This window comes from Mastigoproctus giganteus, chromosome 12 (genome assembly GCF_048544385.1).
Source record: "Mastigoproctus giganteus isolate SK-2022 chromosome 12, ASM4854438v1, whole genome shotgun sequence".
In the NCBI taxonomy this organism is placed as follows: Eukaryota; Metazoa; Arthropoda; class Arachnida; order Uropygi; family Thelyphonidae; genus Mastigoproctus; species Mastigoproctus giganteus.
This window is the reverse complement of record NC_143586.1, coordinates 67,788,228-67,807,534: the sequence shown is the minus strand read 5'-3', so window position 1 is coordinate 67,807,534 and position 19,307 is coordinate 67,788,228. Positions and strand designations below refer to the sequence as shown.

The 19,307-nt window shown below is 39.6% G+C and overlaps 1 protein-coding gene across 1 annotated transcript in view; it reads right to left on the bottom strand.

Annotated features, from left to right (window-relative positions):
- Window positions 1-1,257: 1,257 nt before the first annotated feature.
- The window catches only part of LOC150077152 (flavin-containing monooxygenase 5-like), an 82,031-nt gene continuing 63,981 nt past the window's right edge, over window positions 1,258-19,307 (bottom strand). Inside the window, exons 4-5 of the mRNA XM_090385794.1 lie at window positions 13,324-13,965; window positions 1,258-2,151 (exon numbers count right to left, since the gene is read on the bottom strand). Coding sequence (XP_090241920.1) covers window positions 1,258-2,151; window positions 13,324-13,965 — 1,536 coding nt within the window. The remainder of the gene's footprint in view (window positions 2,152-13,323; window positions 13,966-19,307) is intronic.

The following is a 19,307-nucleotide window of genomic DNA, read 5'->3' as shown; positions in this document are numbered from 1 at the left end:
GTCTATATAAATAAGCCAGTAAAGTCGTAGATAACCTCGTAATGGGGAGTTGGCGTTCAAAATCTCGATATCGGCGTTCGATAGTTCTGTTGTCAATGTTTTAAGATTGTCCGTAATTGGCAGATATCCTAATAAGTACGGGAAGTTGGATATTTTTTTTTTTTTTTTTTTTAGTGTCTTTCTGAATATTATTTTTTTACTAGTGATTATCTTTCGATATATAAATTATCTTTCGGTAATTTGTTATTTATTTCCCTCTTTCTTTTCTGTTTTTAGGCTCGGATAACGAATTTCAGAGTGAATTCGGTTCATTGTCAAATCTGCGCAGATTCACACAAAGGTCCACTGTATGAACCTTTGTGTGACTTTTATAGATATACCCGGTAAACTAACAATTTGATCTAAAATGTGGTGTTTTATTTATGTGTAACTGTAAGTGTTGCACGATCTTTATCAAAGAACTATTTACGCAACTGAATGAATTGGATCTTCTATTACAGACATTCTGATTGTCTATCGATACACCCACCGAAATGTAAACCGATTGGGAGTTGTTCAGAACAGTATTTTGTTACTATATTAATATTTACCACACAGCTGAATTCATGATTTCGTTACAGAACCTTTTTTGTATTGTTTCTTAAGATAGGATATTTCTTAAACTGAAAAATTCGATATATATAATATATAAAAAATTTATTTAATGTTGAAAATAATTAGAAGTAAAACTGGTTATTATTACCATTCAATACTAGCTATAATCCATTGCCATCACATTCATTAGTTTATTCCTCGTAATTCATTAGTATCTTTAGAATTATCAAACTTTCGTTATCAGTCTAAAAGGACAACACAAAATTATGAAAAAATATATATTAAATTATAAAAATAACTTCGTAGGTCTTGAGATTTCCACGAATCAATCTAAATATGCTTAAGTTTGCTTTTGCCATTTGCAGGCAGACTTAAGTTGTCCATTTGGATACAGTTGAGTAAGTTCTTTGTAAATGATTGATACATTATCTCTTTACAGTGTCATCATCATAACTTAACGGCTTTCCCTTCCCCTCGGTCACGAAAATTCCAGTATGTTATTATCCTTCAACAAAAAAGGATTCCCTGATCATTTGGAACACTTTATGTAAGCGTGCATATATGAAGAAGTCTCGTGTCGAGGGAGCTATGCCGTTTCTAGGTTACACTAAGACTTGTTACTTTAGATGTTTCTGAGGTTAGCAATTTCTTGAGAGGGGAAATTCAAATATCCTTTTCATCCTTGCGTAATGGCGTTATGATTCGTTCGTGGCAGTTAAGAATTGCGTCACGTGCCCCAGGCCAAGGGTGTGGCCCTATTAGACGGTACTGATACGGGACACATGGGCCGGTTAAGCAAGTCCAGAAGAGGAGAGGGTCGGTGACCAGTAGGCGTATTAAATTAGGCTTAGCTCCTATTAAATTAGCAATTTCGTCCATATAAGGAATGAAGTCCACTTGAATGGTATGTCGACTGCTACGTACGTAGCGTTTGTTCATTTCGTTTTCTTTAGCCTTAATGTCCGCTGCCATATCTTCCTCCTTTGGTAAATGCAGTTTGTTAGTCATTAAAAGTACGTACCAGCGAGCCTGGATCTCAGATATTGGAATGACGGATCCCCACGGCTGAGTAAGTCCAATAATGGCCAGACTTGGATGTGGAAGATGAGGAGGAAACACATATTTGTATAAATTTACACGGTTGTCCTTCACCGCCAAGATTTCGTCGTCCAAGAAAGGAAAATTTATAGAATAGCCAGTGGCTAGAATTACAGCATCGATTTCAGTGACGTCCTTCTCGCCTTCAAAAATGACACCAGACTCTAAAAACCTGGCTACATTCTTCCTGATCACAACGGTGCCACTTAGGATTTTATTAGGCAGGATATCGTTCATTGTCGGATGTTGGCTGAGACACCTATGTTCCGGCTTTAAATTATATAAACGATGATCAAACCAATTGTTTAGCTCTCTCTCGATAGCCCAGCACATAAAGTTGTAAGGCAGAACGCCTACGACACTGTTTAGGTATCTTCTGTGAACCAGTATGTCTGAAGGTATTCCTCTGGGGCCAACTCGCTTTACCACCCAGCTTCCACGGCGTGTACTCAGGTAAACCTGAAAAAATTATGAAAAACGAATAAATTCCATGAAACACACTTTTGTGAATAATAATGAGTGATTCAATTCTAAATCTACTCAAGTAGTAATGGATCTTTAATATTGAATATAGCACACTAACTTTAGTGCTGCTTTAGATGGCAACAAATTTAAGTAGATATTTTATAAACCAAAAAAAGTAACTTGACTATAGACCACTGTGCTAATATCACTTTATGCGACTCATGAAAATAAAAAAACACTAAACAACCTAACAAATACAGGAAATCCCTGCTGAAGTTAAGGTTGACTTGGCAAGGTGTGATTCTGTTCCCGTTTATCATGATGCCTAATATTTAAAATAAAATTAAATTAAATTAAAATATAAATAAGAAAAGACAAGCAACATTCGCCTTCAGCAGTTTTAATGCACGTCCACACCCACCGAAGAATGAGTGTTATAATAAATACAAACTCAAGCATTACCTTTTCAACGGGAAATCAGCTCTCGTATAGTCTAAAAACGGATCGCATTTCAGTCATTTATTTACTGCTGTCCAGCAAAAAGGCAGTGGATGTTCCCCTACGATCCGAAGCACAGAGAAAATAACGAATCGAACTCAATTACAAAGCATATCATGTCCATCTCCTGCCGTTTACATTTATTATAAAAGTGTGCCTCCTTTTCTGAGAGTGGGGGGCGTGAGTTCTGTTAGGCATAGGGTCATGCGTTCGCTCTGCTGAAAGTGAGCGTTGCTATATTTTATTTGATTTGATTTTGAATATTATTCTACTGCTATTTACCAAGCCGCCGCTTGGTATATTGCAGTAGAATCGTACCTTGACAAGTCAATCTTAATTTCAGCAGGAATTTGCATTATTTGTTACGCAGTTTAGTGTTCTTTTTTCATAAGTCGTAAATTTAAAGTAGACAACATTTTTGACTAAAATCATTTTAGACGAATATTTGACTATCAAAATATAGGGTTGATAACCTTTTTTGCTACCTGGTTGCAAATTAATGAATATTTGAACTTATTAGTTAGTATAGAGCTAATCAGTGGTGCTTCATGTCTCTAGTGGGTTTTTAAAAAGCAAAAAGGTTTTCTGTTTATCTAGCATTAATGAACGAAACTTTTTGTGTCATCGGCTAAACTCAGCTGAAGCTCTAAAATACAAACTCCAGTATGGTACAATGTCGATTTCATTATTAACGTACAAAATTCAATATATATGACACAGTTAAAAATGGACAGTATAAGAGGATTTTGTCTCCTGACCAGTTTAGTAAAAGTTCCTTTTTTTTCTTTTATCGATATTCATAATTAATATAAATTAAAAATACAGTATACAATTTTTCTATTAAACTTAAAGGTTCCAAGTTACTTATTTCTCTAAGAAGAGACCATGCATCCTCATTATCTGTTATGGACATGTTGGACAATTAACTTGTATAATCGAGACTCGCTAATATTCGTAAAGTCGGACAAATGCTAACTTATTGTGATTTTCTCTTGTAGAGAATGTATCCTCATTTTGAATTTAAATCAATGTTTTAAATTTAAAACAAATAAAACATTGATTTAAATTCAAAGTGAGGACACGTTCTCTACAAGAGAAAATCACAATAAGTTAGCATTTGTCCGACTTTACGAATATTAACAGGTCCCTATCACATAAGTTGCCTGCTCAACATGTCTAGTAAAGTTTCGAGACAACAGGATTCCCATAATGTTTTTTATACAATGTCAATATCTCTTATGGAGCGAAACAGGACGACGTTAAACCAATGAGGCCGCCGTAGCCTAGTGGTCAGGCGCGCGGGTGCCTAAGTACACGTGCCTTGAGTGACCGGGGTTCAAGCCCGTGACTACTGAATACGGTGCTGTTTCTTGTATTCAATCTATCATGCGAACTCCTCTGACCGTTTGGTCGTCCCGGAGTATAAACAGAAAATTTATTTAATTCTTTCCTTAATTGGCTGGCAGAACATGAAAAAATCCCCAATGTGACTCCTCGACATAAAAGAGCACCATTGGTTTAGAGTAGTGGTTCTCAAACTTTTGCCCGTCATGGAAACTCACGCCTCGGATTGGAGAAAGCTGGACTACATGATTTATGCGTATAATGTGCTATTAGTGCAAGCTCCTTTATTAACTAATTAGTACAGAAATAAAAACAAATGTTACTGTTATTTTTCTCAGAAAGAAGTTTATTTTTATAAAAATACTCAATTTCATGTGTTTTTGTGATTGTGCTTTTCTTCCTCTTCTCAGAAAATGTTGCGTTTGCTCAATGGAGCGTACACAACACTCTGAAGAGCAGTCACCGAAGCGGATATGTTTCTAGAGGAGCATCAGCTTAGGTGATCGCTCTGAACTTTCACTTATTATCAGAAAAGAACTGGTAACAAGTGAACGGCATGGCGGTGAGATTCTGAGACCGATACATATTCCAAATTTTGTAACAGTTGGAGAACGGTTCACTTTTTGAGAGAGAATCTTTATTGCAACTTAAGAAATTAAAAAAGAAAATATATGGTTACAGAGAACGTAATGTTGCAACCGACCCGTCACGGCACGCAGGCCAAGGGGTTAACAATTGCCAACACATACAAAGTGAAGTAAAAAAAAAAAAAAACTCAGTCCAACTGATTCATTGCATGGAAAGCACCTTCTTTCATATCTTTTATCACATGCGAATTTGTCGAGATCAGCATCAAGTTTGTAGACCTTGGAGAGCATCTGAAAAGGGAGGAAACGATCCGTCATTGCCGGTATTGTGGCGTTTAGAATTAGCGCCGAGGCAGCTAAAGCCATGGGGCGTCGGTATAAATGTCTGTAAATTACTCTTATTCTTTGGTCAATTTGCCTATTTCGCCGGGTAAAAAATCTGATTTTCCTGAAGAGAAGCCATGCATCCCTTTGTAGAGACCGACTAACTTGACAAAAGGTGTGGAAAAAGCCTATAAAAATTCTTCCGTCTTTGACGGGAATTCAAACGCAAATCATTTTCACAGTGTGGAAGAACAATGATTATCGTAATCACTGTGCAAGCTACATGGATCTGATGATATTCTGTAAGTCGGCTTCTGATGTTCACTGATTAGTCGGGTTTTTTTTTCATGTAAACGATATAGAGCCGGTATACAAGAGCATCTTGCTCTTCTGACGCTAACCGGACTCAGGATTAATGTGACGTAAGGGGATGTATTGAACAGTTCCCAGTAAAGTACTACTGCCCTACCAGCAGTTCTGTGATTTATAACATCTCTAGAATGTCCTCAACGAGAAGTCGTAAGAGTGCGAAACTTCCTAAGCGGTGGGAGGAGACTATGCAGCTATCAACTGTCATAATGCTTATGGAAGTTACTTCGGTTAAAATAACTAATTGAGTATTTTTTTTTTTTTACACTCGCATTTATTCCATTTAAAATTATATCAGATTTTCATAAACCCGAATCTATATTCTGTTTTCCTTCATTACAGCGAACATTAGTCTTCTTTAAATGCTTGGGGAATAACAACTACGATTCTGTTGCCGAATGATGGCAATCTCGATGTAGTGTCTGATATTTTCAAGATTTAAATATACACGTTGCATAATTTTTAAGTTTGTATTTAGGTGATTGATTTACCATATCTCATAACTTCGCAGATGAGGAGTTATTTAGGGAGGGGAATGCCAGAGGTGAATTGAACTCTGGCAGTGAGCTAGATGATTTTGTAATAACTGAGAGGAAAGTGGAGGAGAAATTGTTGAAGATCAACATAAAAAAGGCACCCGGGATGGATGGGATCTATCCAGTTATATTAAAGGAGGCAGCAAAGGAAGTAAGCAAACTCTTAGCCATAAATATGAGAGCTTCGGACTCAGGGGAGGTACCCATGGACTGCAGATGTGCAAATATGACCCCACTTCACAAAGGAGGACAAAGGGCGACAAGTAATTATAGACCTGCTAGTTTAACTTCTGTTTCAGGAAAATTAATGGAGGCACTGGTAAAATAAGCACTGCGGGATCATCTAGACAAGACTTCAATTATAGCTCGGACACAGCATGGTTTTGTTAAGGAAAAGTCTTGCCTGACCAATTTGATTGGATACTATGATGTGGTCACAAAGAAACTGTATGCAGGGAATAACTCTGATATCATATATTTGGATCTTAGAAAGGCTTTTGATACTGTTGCACATGGAAGACTGCTGAAAAAATTGGAGCAGTATGGCATTGGAGGCAAATTGCTGCTATGGATAAAGGGATGGTTGAGTGTGAGAAGACAGAGAGTGGTAATCAATGGTCACTGCTCATCGTGGACTAATGTTATTAGCGGAGTCCCTCAGGGTTCAGTGTTGGGTCAGTTGTTGTTTTCTGTATTTATAAATGATATTGATGATGGTATATCAAGCTTAATGTCCTAGGTTGCAGACGATACGAAGGTTGGCAGGGTTGTTAAGGACTCTAATGACAGTACGCTGCTGCAACAGGATCTAGAAAAGTAGAGAAGATGGGCTGAGAGATAGCAAATGAAGTTTAACATTGACAAATGTAAAGTACTACATCTGGGAAGCAGTAACCCCAGAGTAACGTCTAAACTCTGTGGCACTACACTGACAGTGGTAGAGAACGAAAAGGATCTGGGGGTAAATGTGCAGGCAGATATGAAGTTTTCTGAGCAGTGCAGACGGTCTTCAAGAGTAGCTCATAGTGTCTTGTGAATGATATACAGGAATTTTTCTAGCAGGGATAAGGAGGCGATTATCCCCTTGTATAAGGAAATGGTCAGGCCACACTTTGAGTACTGTATACAGGTCTGGAGGCCTCATTTTAAGAAGGATGTAGAGCTGTTGGAACGAGTACAGAGATGGGCAACAAGATTAGTGAATGAAACAAAGGGTTGCTCTTACAAAGAAAGGCTTAAGTTTTGCAAATTACAGTGTCTGGAGACTAGGCACCTGCGAGGTGATCTGAATGAGGTGTATAAAGCCTTGAATGGTTTGAGCATGCTCAATGCTGATTGGATTCTTACTCTTGCTCAGAATAATCACCTGAGAGAGCATAAATTCACATTGAGGAAAGACAGATGTAGGATAGATGTGCGAAAATTTTCCTTTAGCCAGCGAGTAGTTGGTTGGTGGAACAGACTTTCATCCCATGTTCTGGAAGTTGATAGCCTAAATAAGTTTAAGGCTCAGCTGGACAGGTATTTGGAACGAAAGGGAGGGGGTGAAATGGGAGAGTTTTTTTTTTTTTTTTTTTTGGCTGATGCTGCATAAGTTTGCTTTCTTGCATCATGTGCCTCTACTAATGCTAATATACCATATTTACCATCCAGAAAAAAAAGTGGAAGAATTTAAGAAAAATGCTAGAATCTGTTAATACACTGGTGTGCAAAATTTAAGGACCAGTCAGGTTTTCATCTGTAGCTTCTCATAGGAGTGGCCTGGATATGGGAAAAGCATACCAAAGGAACATCGTGAGGTACAGAAATGATGAAGGAAACAACACTGACACAACAACGGAAACAAAACAGTACAGAGGGACTTTATTTAGAGGGAAGAGGTGGTCCTCAGTAGGAGATATGGCCACTCCTAATGTAAATGCAGGCTTTGTACCGCCTGTCCACACTTAGAACAACAATGTTGTTGATAAGTTCTTGCGGTAACATTGTCCATTCCTCTGTCAGCGCCATCTTCAGCTGGTGAACATTTTCTGGTGGGTGTGGACGTGCCGCTAGGCATCTCCCAAGACTGTCCCGTATGTGTTCGATGGGATTTAGACCGATGAAACGGGCAGGCCAGTCTATACGAACAATGTCCTTACTTTCCAAAAGCATATCAGCAGCTGCAGCGCGATGGGGGTGTGGTGTTATCCATTAACACGAACTCGGGGCCAATGGCACCTCGGAACAGACGCACATGGGGACGGATTACCTCAGTACAGTAGTGTGCATAGTGTTAGGGTCTGGCGCCACCTGTGGTTTCCCACATCTGCGCCATATGTACACTGTGAAGGAATACAGAACACTGTAAATGCCAGAAAAAGTGTAGTGTGTTGAATGTGTAGTATTGTGTTGGGTTCTGTTGTGTGTCCTGGCATTTGGCCGCAGGATCCCTGATGGGACCCCATGTTGCCCGCACACACCACTAGGAGGTAGCCAGACTGCCCATTATTCTCTGGCAGGTCTCCGTCAGTGTCGCCTGAGCTTCCTGAACGGAGACCAATAAAAAAAAAGTAGCGTGCACCGGTTACAGTACCGTCTTCCAGTATCTGAAGTTGTTTACGTCCATCCAAGATAACGCCTCCCCAGACAAGAACACCTCGACCGCCATATCGATCCCTTTCAGTGATGTTTGCGGGGTGATACCGTGAGCCAACCTCTTGCCAAATTAGCTGACGTCCAGAATCGCTGCTGAGACTGAATCTACTCTCATCAGTAAAGAGTACCTTAAGTAAAGAGTTTGTGGTTTTAATCTTTAGAAATAGTGTTGGTCCTTAAGTTTTGCACACCAGTATACAATGGTATTTTTTCACTATTTGTGAAATTTATTTAATGCCACAGAACATGGTAATCGTCAGTGAATTACGTAAACAAACCCAAAATACTTTCGGGAAAGACCTAAATGTTAGACAAAAATCTGGAAATAGGCATCGACAATGTGCGTACACTATTTTTCAGATAGTATTCGGATACATGTCAATTTCACATTGACGTTTCTGCCACCTACTTCTACTTCAATAGCTTATCGGTGGCCCTTTTGCCACTACGACCCACTCCACTCTGGTAGGACGTCCATTAACGAGGTAGACGGCCTACTGGAAGCTGCAGTGAATATAACCCTCCATTCCTAGTGTAGAACGGTGACCATTTCAGTTACCTCTGTGGGACGTTTTGGTCTGGCCCTCACTCGGCGCCCCGGTACCATTTTAGCGGTCTGGGTGCACAGTGATCTTTTCCTATTGCTTAGATTTGCGTATATTAGAATCTCAGCGATTTTCAACAAGAGACTACTTGTTATACTGTGTAACTACCTTGCTGATTGGTGAGGGCCTATACTTCCACGTAGTCCGGGGTGGGCGACCAGGCGAGACCTGGTCGGCTAAATAGGCCCAGATTGGCGGACTTGTCAATCGAAACAGTGTAGTGTGGGACTCTTTTGGGAGCAAGACATTGTGTGCTCGTTTATTTAACCATAAACAAATATAAGTGAAAACGTACAGTTGCAAAGACCATGAACATGTCTGGACAACCACGTACAAAGGGTGTGAAGAGTGCAAAGTGTGCCACCAGCACTACGGACGGTAGTGCTGACAGCACTAGGCAAGAAGTGACACGTGTAGTGAATGACCAAATGACATGGTCATTACCCACGTAGTCTCCAGAGGAGTACCACAGGGCTCCATCATTGGGCCATATATGTGGAACTTCGTCTTGGACGACCTCCTAAACCAAGACTGGAATGGCGTGGAGATAGTAGCCTACGCGGACGATGTTGCCGTTCTGGTGGGTGCAGACGCTCGCCTGGAGCTTGAGACCAAGGCCAACTGGGCACTGACCAAAGTCCAGGCCTGGGCAGCAACTCACAAGTTGTTGATATCCTCGACGAAGTCGTTATGCCTGATGCTCAAGGGTAAATTCAGCCCTACCAGACCACCCACTATATAGGACTTGGTGGGCTCCCTTTGAAATTTGCCCCACTGGTCAAATACCTAGGAGTCAACCTGGATCAGAGATTGAACTTCATACCCCATGCGAAGGCCATGCGGGACAAGATTAAAAATCTGTACGGGAAATTGAGGCGCATTACCCGGTCAGACTGGGGAATAAAAGGACGAAATTTAGACATCCTCTATAAGTGCCTTTTCGTGCCTATATTAACATATGCCTGTGGAGCCTGGGGCCAGGCAATTGACGGTTGCGTGGTGAGGCGTCACCTGATGGCTGCACAGAGATTTGCCCTCTTGTGCGTGACCAGGGCGTGCCGCACCGTCTCCACGGAAGCCCTACAGATCATAGCAGGAGCTATGCCAGTTGATCTTCTGATCCTAGGAAGACTGATGAAGTACCGCACCAGGAATAACCAACCCCTGGAATTCATGGGCATCTGTTGCTGCCCTGATGCGGGAAAAACCTATAGCAGAACTGACCTGAAAGACGAGAGCAAGCGAATCTCACTGGACATCCACCGCCTCTGGCAGGAGCGTTGGGCAGCTTCTGTCAAGGGCAGGATAACACACGAGATGATACCTGACATCTCAAGGCTGGAACAAATAAGCAAGTGTCCTAGACTGGGAGTTTTCCAGGCAATGGTGGTGACAGGACATGGGCTACGGCTGCGTCTATCTCAGTTAGGCCTCGTAGACAGTGATCGCTGTCGTTGCGGGCAAACTGAGGATAGCCAGCACGTTATTCTCCAATGCCCTCACTATGATATACCAAGGCGAAGGCTAATTAGCCATTTAGGGATTTCCTCTCCTCATGAGATGCGGAGGTTCTTTGAAAATAAAGAAAATTATACTACATTTGTAAACTATCTTAAAGAGGTAAATAGTATTCGTAGTGCGCCTGACACTACTTGAACCCTTGGGTTCATTATTCCCGCATGTTGCGGATGTTAGAAATGACCGCAGCAACTTGTCGTTGCATTATATACACATGTGTCGTTGGGGTGGCGCCCGACGACACCTGACCCTACGGGGCATTATTCCCGCATGCTAGCGGATGTTAGTTATGACCGCAACAGCAATGATTGCATTATATAAATAGTGTAAATAGAAATAGCATTATTGAAAATAGAGGAATTCTCCTTTGACCTTCTAAATGAGTTAATTAATGTTGTAGAAAGATCTATAAATGTTGTAAATAGAGAGTTAAGATAGTGTAAATAATAAGGATAGTAGCGACCTGCCTCCACGGGGCTAGGGATGGTAAACTTCCTAGTAGCGGGATCACTCCTGCTACTGGGAAGGCTAAATAGGTCGGAAGAAGTGAAATTGCGTTGTTGAGCTTTTGCTCAGGAAACGCCCAAGCAAGTGTAAATATGATAATGATGATGATGGCCCTCACTCGGCATTAGTTCATCGCATAAGTGTTCCCCAGTGCTAAAATAGGAACTTGAGCCAGTCGTTCCAACTTTTGCACGTTTATGTCCATGAGCACGGCACTGCCGGTGTGACATGGGTTATTATCCTGTTCAAACAGAAATGCCCTATACTTCTTTATAGAACTTACAAATGTAGACAGCATGGAATTCTCCCGAATGTTAAGGTTGGCGTCAGCGTTCATAGCACCCCCCCCCGTACAACCTACTAAAGTCTTAAGCTATATGTAACCCCACCTCCTCTGAATCATTGTTGACACAGTGCACTCTGGCACGAGACGTTCTTCGAGCATCTGCCACATCCACAACCAATTTCCACTGCTTTATTGACCAGTTGCAGCATTTCTTGCACCATGCAAGGTGAAATCTATTGGTGACTGACTAATTGGAGTTGGTGCCATTTGGCTTGTACACCACCGCTGGCCCCATAACACTTTTTCACCGTTGAGTGAAAAGTTTGTCGCTGTAAACAAATCCCTTATCGCCCCGAGCAATAATTCTTTTGTTTAAGAAGACTAGACTGCGTGTACAAAAAAAAAAAAAAAAAAAGAAAAAAAGAAAAAAAAAATTATAAAATTTTGGTATACGAATATAAACTGAAGTAAACTCCCCCCCCCCCCCAAAAATTTTGCAGAATTACATCCCCTCAGGTACATAGCTTAATTGCTATTTCTGGTTTTATAATTGTAACTTAACATTTGAATATCAGGATATTATTATTTTCATGGCGGCGGAGCTTCTCTCTCAGAATTTTATGTTGTTTATTCACGGTCCAATATGTATGTTGCGCTGGCTGAAAACTGAAACTTTGTATAAGTAATGGTGGAACACACCACTCCCTTCGCCTGAAATGGCTAAATTCAGCCTTGTACTAGAATTTCCTTCAATCGCTGAATGGAGTTGAAACCCAGATTAGGCTTCCACGGAGAATAGGTTAGGCATACTTAAAAAAAAAAAAAAAACATGATAACTTTGCACTCAGTTATTATGTATTAAATGTCTTTCTCTGCCAACTAAATATTCGAATATTTTAAGGAAATTTAAGAATTCGAATATTTTAAGGAATTTGAGAAATATATGTGACGTCTCCTATATTGGTTGTTGGTAACTTAGTAGCATTTTTTTAAAATCAATGAGTGATTTATTTATGAACTGGTACGTCTAATTACGTAAGGAAAGTAGCAGAATGCTATATCGCGCACAGCGAATGAAATTCCTTTTATGAAATGCTGGTTAAATTGCTTATAACCGTAATGGTTTTAAAAAAAATCTTATTAAATTTCTAATTCTGTAAGCGAGATTTGTTGATGACTTCCGTTATACCATTCGTATATGGTTTACACAAAAAATAATAGTTTAAATTAAATTAAAGAAAGATTAAAAATAAACGAATGTATTTTTAAAATTGTATTCAGTAGCAGATATTTCTACTGACCAATTCAAATTGCGCTCATAATAAATACAAGTCACATTTTTAAACCTATGATCCGAATGTCAGGATCTAGACTGTTTGTTATTTGGTTTTTAGGAGCATTAGCAACTAAGGCCATATTGCTTCGGGGATATGTGGTGGTCATTCCCTGATCTTTCCGCATCCTCCGTATTTGGCGGTCACGGGTTCGAACCCCGGTCTAATCAAGAAGCGTGTGCTACGCACTGCTGCTCCTGCCCACCTGGCTACGGAGGCACCCCAGAATCTAGGCGGCAAGTAGTATTTATTGTGCCTATCACCATTCACAAGTGTTAATTATTTGTTATTGCATTAAGCAACCATTTTGCTTAATGCAATATTTATAACAACTATTTATTTTATTGTATAGTAACTATTATTCTTTATGTATCAAGTTACTTAATAGATACACATTAACATATACACACGTGTGCGTACTAATTTAAGTTTCGTATGTAAAGCCTATTAAAAGAGCTGATTTACATCAAAAATATCAATCATGACCATTTCTACAAGCATTCCCTTCCTTTTAATTTTATAAAATTTAAAGAAAGGTTTCTCTCTGGGTTAAAATATTGGAAACCGTACATCCATAAAGAATATTATTCCGCTCTAAGTAGAATACTGAAGAAATCATACCTTCTTGGCTACAGTACTTAGTTCCACAGCTGCATCAACTCCCGAGTTGCCGATCCCTATGACAAGAACACTGTGGTCCTCAAATCCGTTAGATTTCTTCAAGCTATGGGTATGCAAAACTCGTCCCTTAAAGTTTTCCATGCCTGGAAACTGAGGCACGTTAGGAAACATGTGATGACCAATACAGACCATCACACCGTCAAATATTTCTTCAACGACCAGTTCTTTTATCATGTCTCTGACTGTTATCGTCCATCTGCCACTCTGGGCATAGTCGTCTGTGGGAACAATTTTCATCACTTCGTGGCGAAACCTTACGTGAGGGTGGAGGTCAAACTTCTCCGCGTACCTCTCGAAGTAGTTCAACATGAGGGTATTATGCATAAAGTTTGGAAAATCACTAGGAGGAGGGAAATCACTGAAGGCATTCATTTCTTTACTCGTATTGATAATGGTGGATTTCATGACTGAAGCCACACCGCTAATGTCGTTCTCACGGAAACGCCACAAACCCCCAAAGTTGTCAGTACGTTCGAAGCAAACGACGTCTAAGCCTTCCTCTTTGCATGCTTTTATAGAAGCGAGACCACTTGGTCCAGCTCCAACCACGGCTATTCTCTTCACAGCAGACATCTTCTCTTTCTGAAAGGTTAAAAAAAACAGTCTTTTATCAGGTTAAGATAGATAGAAAGATAAATAAACATGATTCTGTTTAAGAGCATAGAGAATGATTGACACCATTCAACCACAACAGTACAGCTGGATGTTTCACAAAAAAAGTAACTTTATCTGATCAGATATACTAATGTATACAAAGAAATTAATACGTTCAATTTATACTAAGATATAATCACAAATAAGCAATATGAATAACATTACTTACAATTTGAAGTTGCTAGAGAAAAGACATTATAACCAGCTAACATAAACACATATTGGAAAACCATCGCTTCTTTATCACAGAACCGCAGTTACATATTAACAAGTGCAAAGAGATGAAACATTATATCAGTGGATAAATACCGTCTGATATCACGCAAGAAAATTAAAACCTTAATAATCCTAAAATTCTTAACGGCAACCTTTATAGTATGTCAGGTGTATTGCTGCTTCAGTAAACCGAATATCATAATCTTCTCATAACTGTAAAAAGAGCTGACAGTTAGTTTATCAGAGGGGGAATTATAGCAAAGGACCTCTAAAGAAAGCAACCAGAATTTTTTTAGAAAGGTAGTAACAGTAGAACAGCATCTTTATAATTGATTGGATAATTCAGGGGATTTATATTTAGAGTATTCCTATTGAGAAATAACTGTGTGGAGCTCCAGCTAATGGCTAAATTGAAGTGAAATTTGGTGTATATGTCCACAACACAGAGAAAGAACGACAGAAAAAAAGTAAGTCAGACAACTCCAACAGGGGTAGAAATAGTTCTATTCGCTTGAGTGGAAAAAAAAGTGTGTTGTTTATGCACTATCACTGCAAAACATGTTCAGTGTGCCTGCCATTACATGTGTTGTGTTTCATGTGACTCCTAGTACTTTCAGTGTCGCGGCAACGTATCGGAGTGATAGCAGTCACTTGGCGAATAATGCTGTCCTTCAGGCCGGTAGGGATATAGATCGTATCTCGGTACAGTGTGCCATTAAGTACTCTCACAGCCAGAAATCACAAGGGAGGATTTAAGGTCGAGCGTACGGGGTGGACTACGATGTTGTATTGGCTGCCGATGAAAAGTGATCAGTTGACCAAGATCAACTGATAATTTTTCACCCGCGAAATGCATTTGAAACAGATTGTGCAATGTGAGGTGGTGTTACATTGACACCCATAAACACCATGGATTTCAGACATCCCTGCTGTTGGAGCTCAGAAAATGACGAAGATTTCTAGCATTTTCTAATGTTTTCTACCTGTAGCGAAGCAGGTGATAGGCCTTCCAGGCTGAAATTCCTCAAAGAAAAATAGTCCAATGAGGAAGGAAGTTATGAAATCAATCAGTTACTTTCGGGATGTGTAGCGATGCGTGTACCACACAGGGGTTTTCCAATGCCCAAACACCGTAATTTCTTTTTCTTATTCTCATTCAAAGTAAAGCGGGCTACTGGCCATACATTTAGCACGCCTGCCAAGAATGTGAGGGTGAATGTCTTGGCAGGCGTGCAGTTTAAAGGGAAGCAGCATGACTCTTTAAGAAAGAGTCATGCTACTTTCCTTTAAACCCACCTGCACAACCACAGTATGCAAAACATGTCAGCGAACGCGGTATTTGTCCCTGGTAGGAGGTTATATGAACTGTTTTTTCTTCTTTTCTCTTTCCCATGCCTAGATTATAAGTACGCCAAATTTCACGTCAACTTTACCTTTAAATGACGCTTCAGGCAACTCTGAATAGTGTTATTTGAGTTATAATGATACTGTAATTCGATCTCAGCCTATTGTACAAATAATGTCAAATGATAAAACAATAATCAAAAATGTATTGTTTATACTCCGGTGCTACTACTCAGTCAGAGAAGTTTGCAAATACTGTAATTATTTTGACTATGAATACAATCAATTACTATTGATTGTATTCATAGTCAATCATAGTCAACTATTGATTGTATTCATAGTCAATCATAGTCAACTATTGATTGTATTCATAGTTATAAGCAGTATACAATCAATTACTATTGATTGTATTCATAGTCAACTATTGGTTGTATTCATAGTTTTAAGCAGTAACGTGAACTTGAACAACAGTCAATTCAAACGCATGTGCTGTTGAATTCCTGCGCTAACCACTCTGATACGTCACGCCATTCTTCCTCAGCTTTTTGTGCTGTTTAAAATAAATTCTTTCTCCCCTTTTTGTGTACCATTTGTACTAGAATCATATCTGTAATAGTCTTGCTTCATGAAAGTTAACAATATTTCTGCCATTATAGTTCTGATATTCACTAACTCAAAAATTCACTAACAAACTGTAATATTAACTCATATTGATACTAGATCCGCAGGCGCCTCCGTAGCCAGGTGGGAAGGAGCAGCAGTGCGTAGCACACGCTTCTTGATTAGACCGGGGTTCGAGCCCGTCACCACCAAATACGGAGGATGCCGAAAGGTCAGGGAATGACCACCGCATATCCCGGAGCAATATGGCCTTAGTTGCTAATGCTCCTAAAAAAAACTAGATCCGCAGTCCTTCCTTGAAATCTCTGTGCTAACAGTGACAAAGATGGCATTCCCTAGTGCCATTCAATGAATATGTTAATCGGCTTTTGGTTCTGTTGAACATCACCATCACCCTCACTGTCTTAAATCGGCCATCTTTTAAGGGAGATAGGGTGGCCTTATAACATCCCAACTTCATCACCAGTCTTCTAATAAGGTGTGGACAGAGATAGACAAATTTTCTGCCAAATATCCTTTATGTTGTGAAGATTAGACAGAAAAGCACACAGCCAACTGGAGTCCTATTCTCCTTATCAAACTTATCCAAAATTCTTAGATACATTATTTAATATTTTGGGTAATTATATAAAGTTTTCATTCATATATTTGACAAAAAAACTTTATGCCCATCTCAATAGAAGACTACTCTACGAAGTGGTGTGTTGCAGGCCACCCCAGTTCATCGACTAGACTTCTGATACTTGGGCATGCTGTTGGATAGCAGGATGGCAGTAGGCAGAGGGTTGTGATAAATTCCTCAGATTGGGTTGATGTAAGAAGTGGGGTTTCCCAAGGATCAGTATTAGGACCACTGTTGTTTTTAATTTTCATAAACGACATTGATGAAGGGATAGAGGGCGTGATGTCTAAATTTGCAGATGATGTTAAAATTGGTAGAGTAGTTAATGATCACTGAAGCTGAACTTCTTCAGAGAGACCTAGGATAGACTTCAGGAATGGTCAGAAAAATGGCAGCTATGCTTTAATCCAACAAAGTGTAAGGTATTACACCTGAGAAACAGTAATCCCAAAATAACTTATTCACTTGGTGGAGGAAAGAGACTTGGGTGTTACGATACGGTCAGACATGAAATTCTCTAAGCATTGTAAACAGGTTGCAAGGAAGGCCCATGGTGTCCAATCGATGATTTATCGAACTTTTGCAAGTAGAGATAGGGACGTGATAATCTCATTATATAAGGCTTTTGTTAGACCACCCTTGGAATACTGTGTTCAGGTATGGAGACCGCACCTAAAGAAAGACATCGAGCTTCTTGAAAGGGTGCAAAGACGGGTAACTCTCCTGGTGAGATTGGCAAAAGGGCGTCATTATGAAGAAAGACTTCGAATATGTGGGTTGCAGAGTTTGGAAACTAGACACCTTAGAGGAGATTTTATTGAGGTTTTTAAGGCGCTGAGAGGCATCAGTAAAATGCATGAGGACGAAATTTTCAAGATTATAAATGATGCTAGAACTAGGGGACATAAATTCAAGTTACGGGGGGGGGAGATGTTTAGATTGGACTGCAGGAAGTTTTATTTTAGCCAGCGAGTTATAAATTATTGGAATAAGTTGCCTACATGGGTGGTAGAGGCTGAAAATTTGGGGAAATTCAAAGGTCATCTGGATAGTACTTTGGGTGAGGGAAACGCATAGGATGATAGGTTTAATTTCCTTTTCTTTTATTAATTGTTAGTTTTTTTTATCATTGTTTTATTCGGTTTTTGTTTTTTTTTTTGGCTGGTGCAGCATAAGCCATAGGCTTTCTTGCACCATGCGGCCATTACTAATACTAATATTTTAGGTAATTATATAAAGTTTTCTGTCATATATTTGACAGAAAACTTTATGCCTATCTCAATAGAAGACTACTGGACGAAGTGGGGGTGTTGTAGGCTACCCCACTTCCTTCATAGGCGCCTCCGTAGCCAGGTGGGCAGGAGCAGCAGTGCGTAGCACACGCTTCTTGATTAGACTGGGGTTCGAGCCCGTGACCACCAAATACGGAGGATGCGGAAAGGTGAGGGAGTGACTACCGCATATCCCCGGAGCAATATGGCCTTAGTTGCTAATGCTCCTAAAAACCAAATAACAAACAAACAACAACAACTTCCTTCATCGAATAGACTTCTGATACTTGGGCATACTGTTACCTACCCTTTTACTGAATTACAGAAACTGTCTGCATGGTATTCCTGACTTGTTGCGGTGGTTCTTACTTTTTCTGAGATTAGACCTGTCTTGCTGTTGACGATCAGCTTTCTACACCAACTACACTTTAATTGCCATCCCCATTAATATAAGTCTACTCTGAACTCTTTGAGGCAACGGAATCATAAAAGAATGACATTAACTATTACTTTTTAAGCATACATATAATGTTCTTCTTAAGATGCAACACAGTTTAAAAAATAGGCCTGGCATCCGATTCCGATCAACAGTCGAAGTTGTAAAATGCATCTTTTGAGGAACTTCTGTAGGCTATTTTACACCATGGCGAGGCTCAGTAAACTCCGTTTCTTTTCTTTTTTTCCGGAAAAAAAAACTTGGGGTGTTCCATTCTGTATAACCGGAAACTGACTATAGAATCAACACAATTTACAGATGCGAGATGTGCAGAGGATGAGGGAGAGGGGTTCAAAAAAGATTTGTATTCACCCAAATGTAGTTGTGATATAAAGACGATTTTTTCTTTTATTTGATGCCTTGAAATATCTATAGCAACCATACAAATTTTGGTTTTGGTGGCTGTTTATGAAGACTGCCCAGGTTACAGTGTTGTTGCACATTTATATAAAGAAATGAAATGTGGAAGAACCTCAGTGTATAATGAAGAAATCTTTTTACCATCCTTGTTTCCACTTTATTGTTATGCTATTCAACACGTGTATGTGTGTGATTGTTTTATGAAAACCCCAAACACGAAAGGTATTAGAACCTACAGTTCTTAGTACCGTACGGCAGTTTGAAGTATCGTTATCCATAGACTTAAATTTCTGTAGATTGTAATTTTCGGGAAATTCGTGAAGGTATTTTTTTCCCAGAA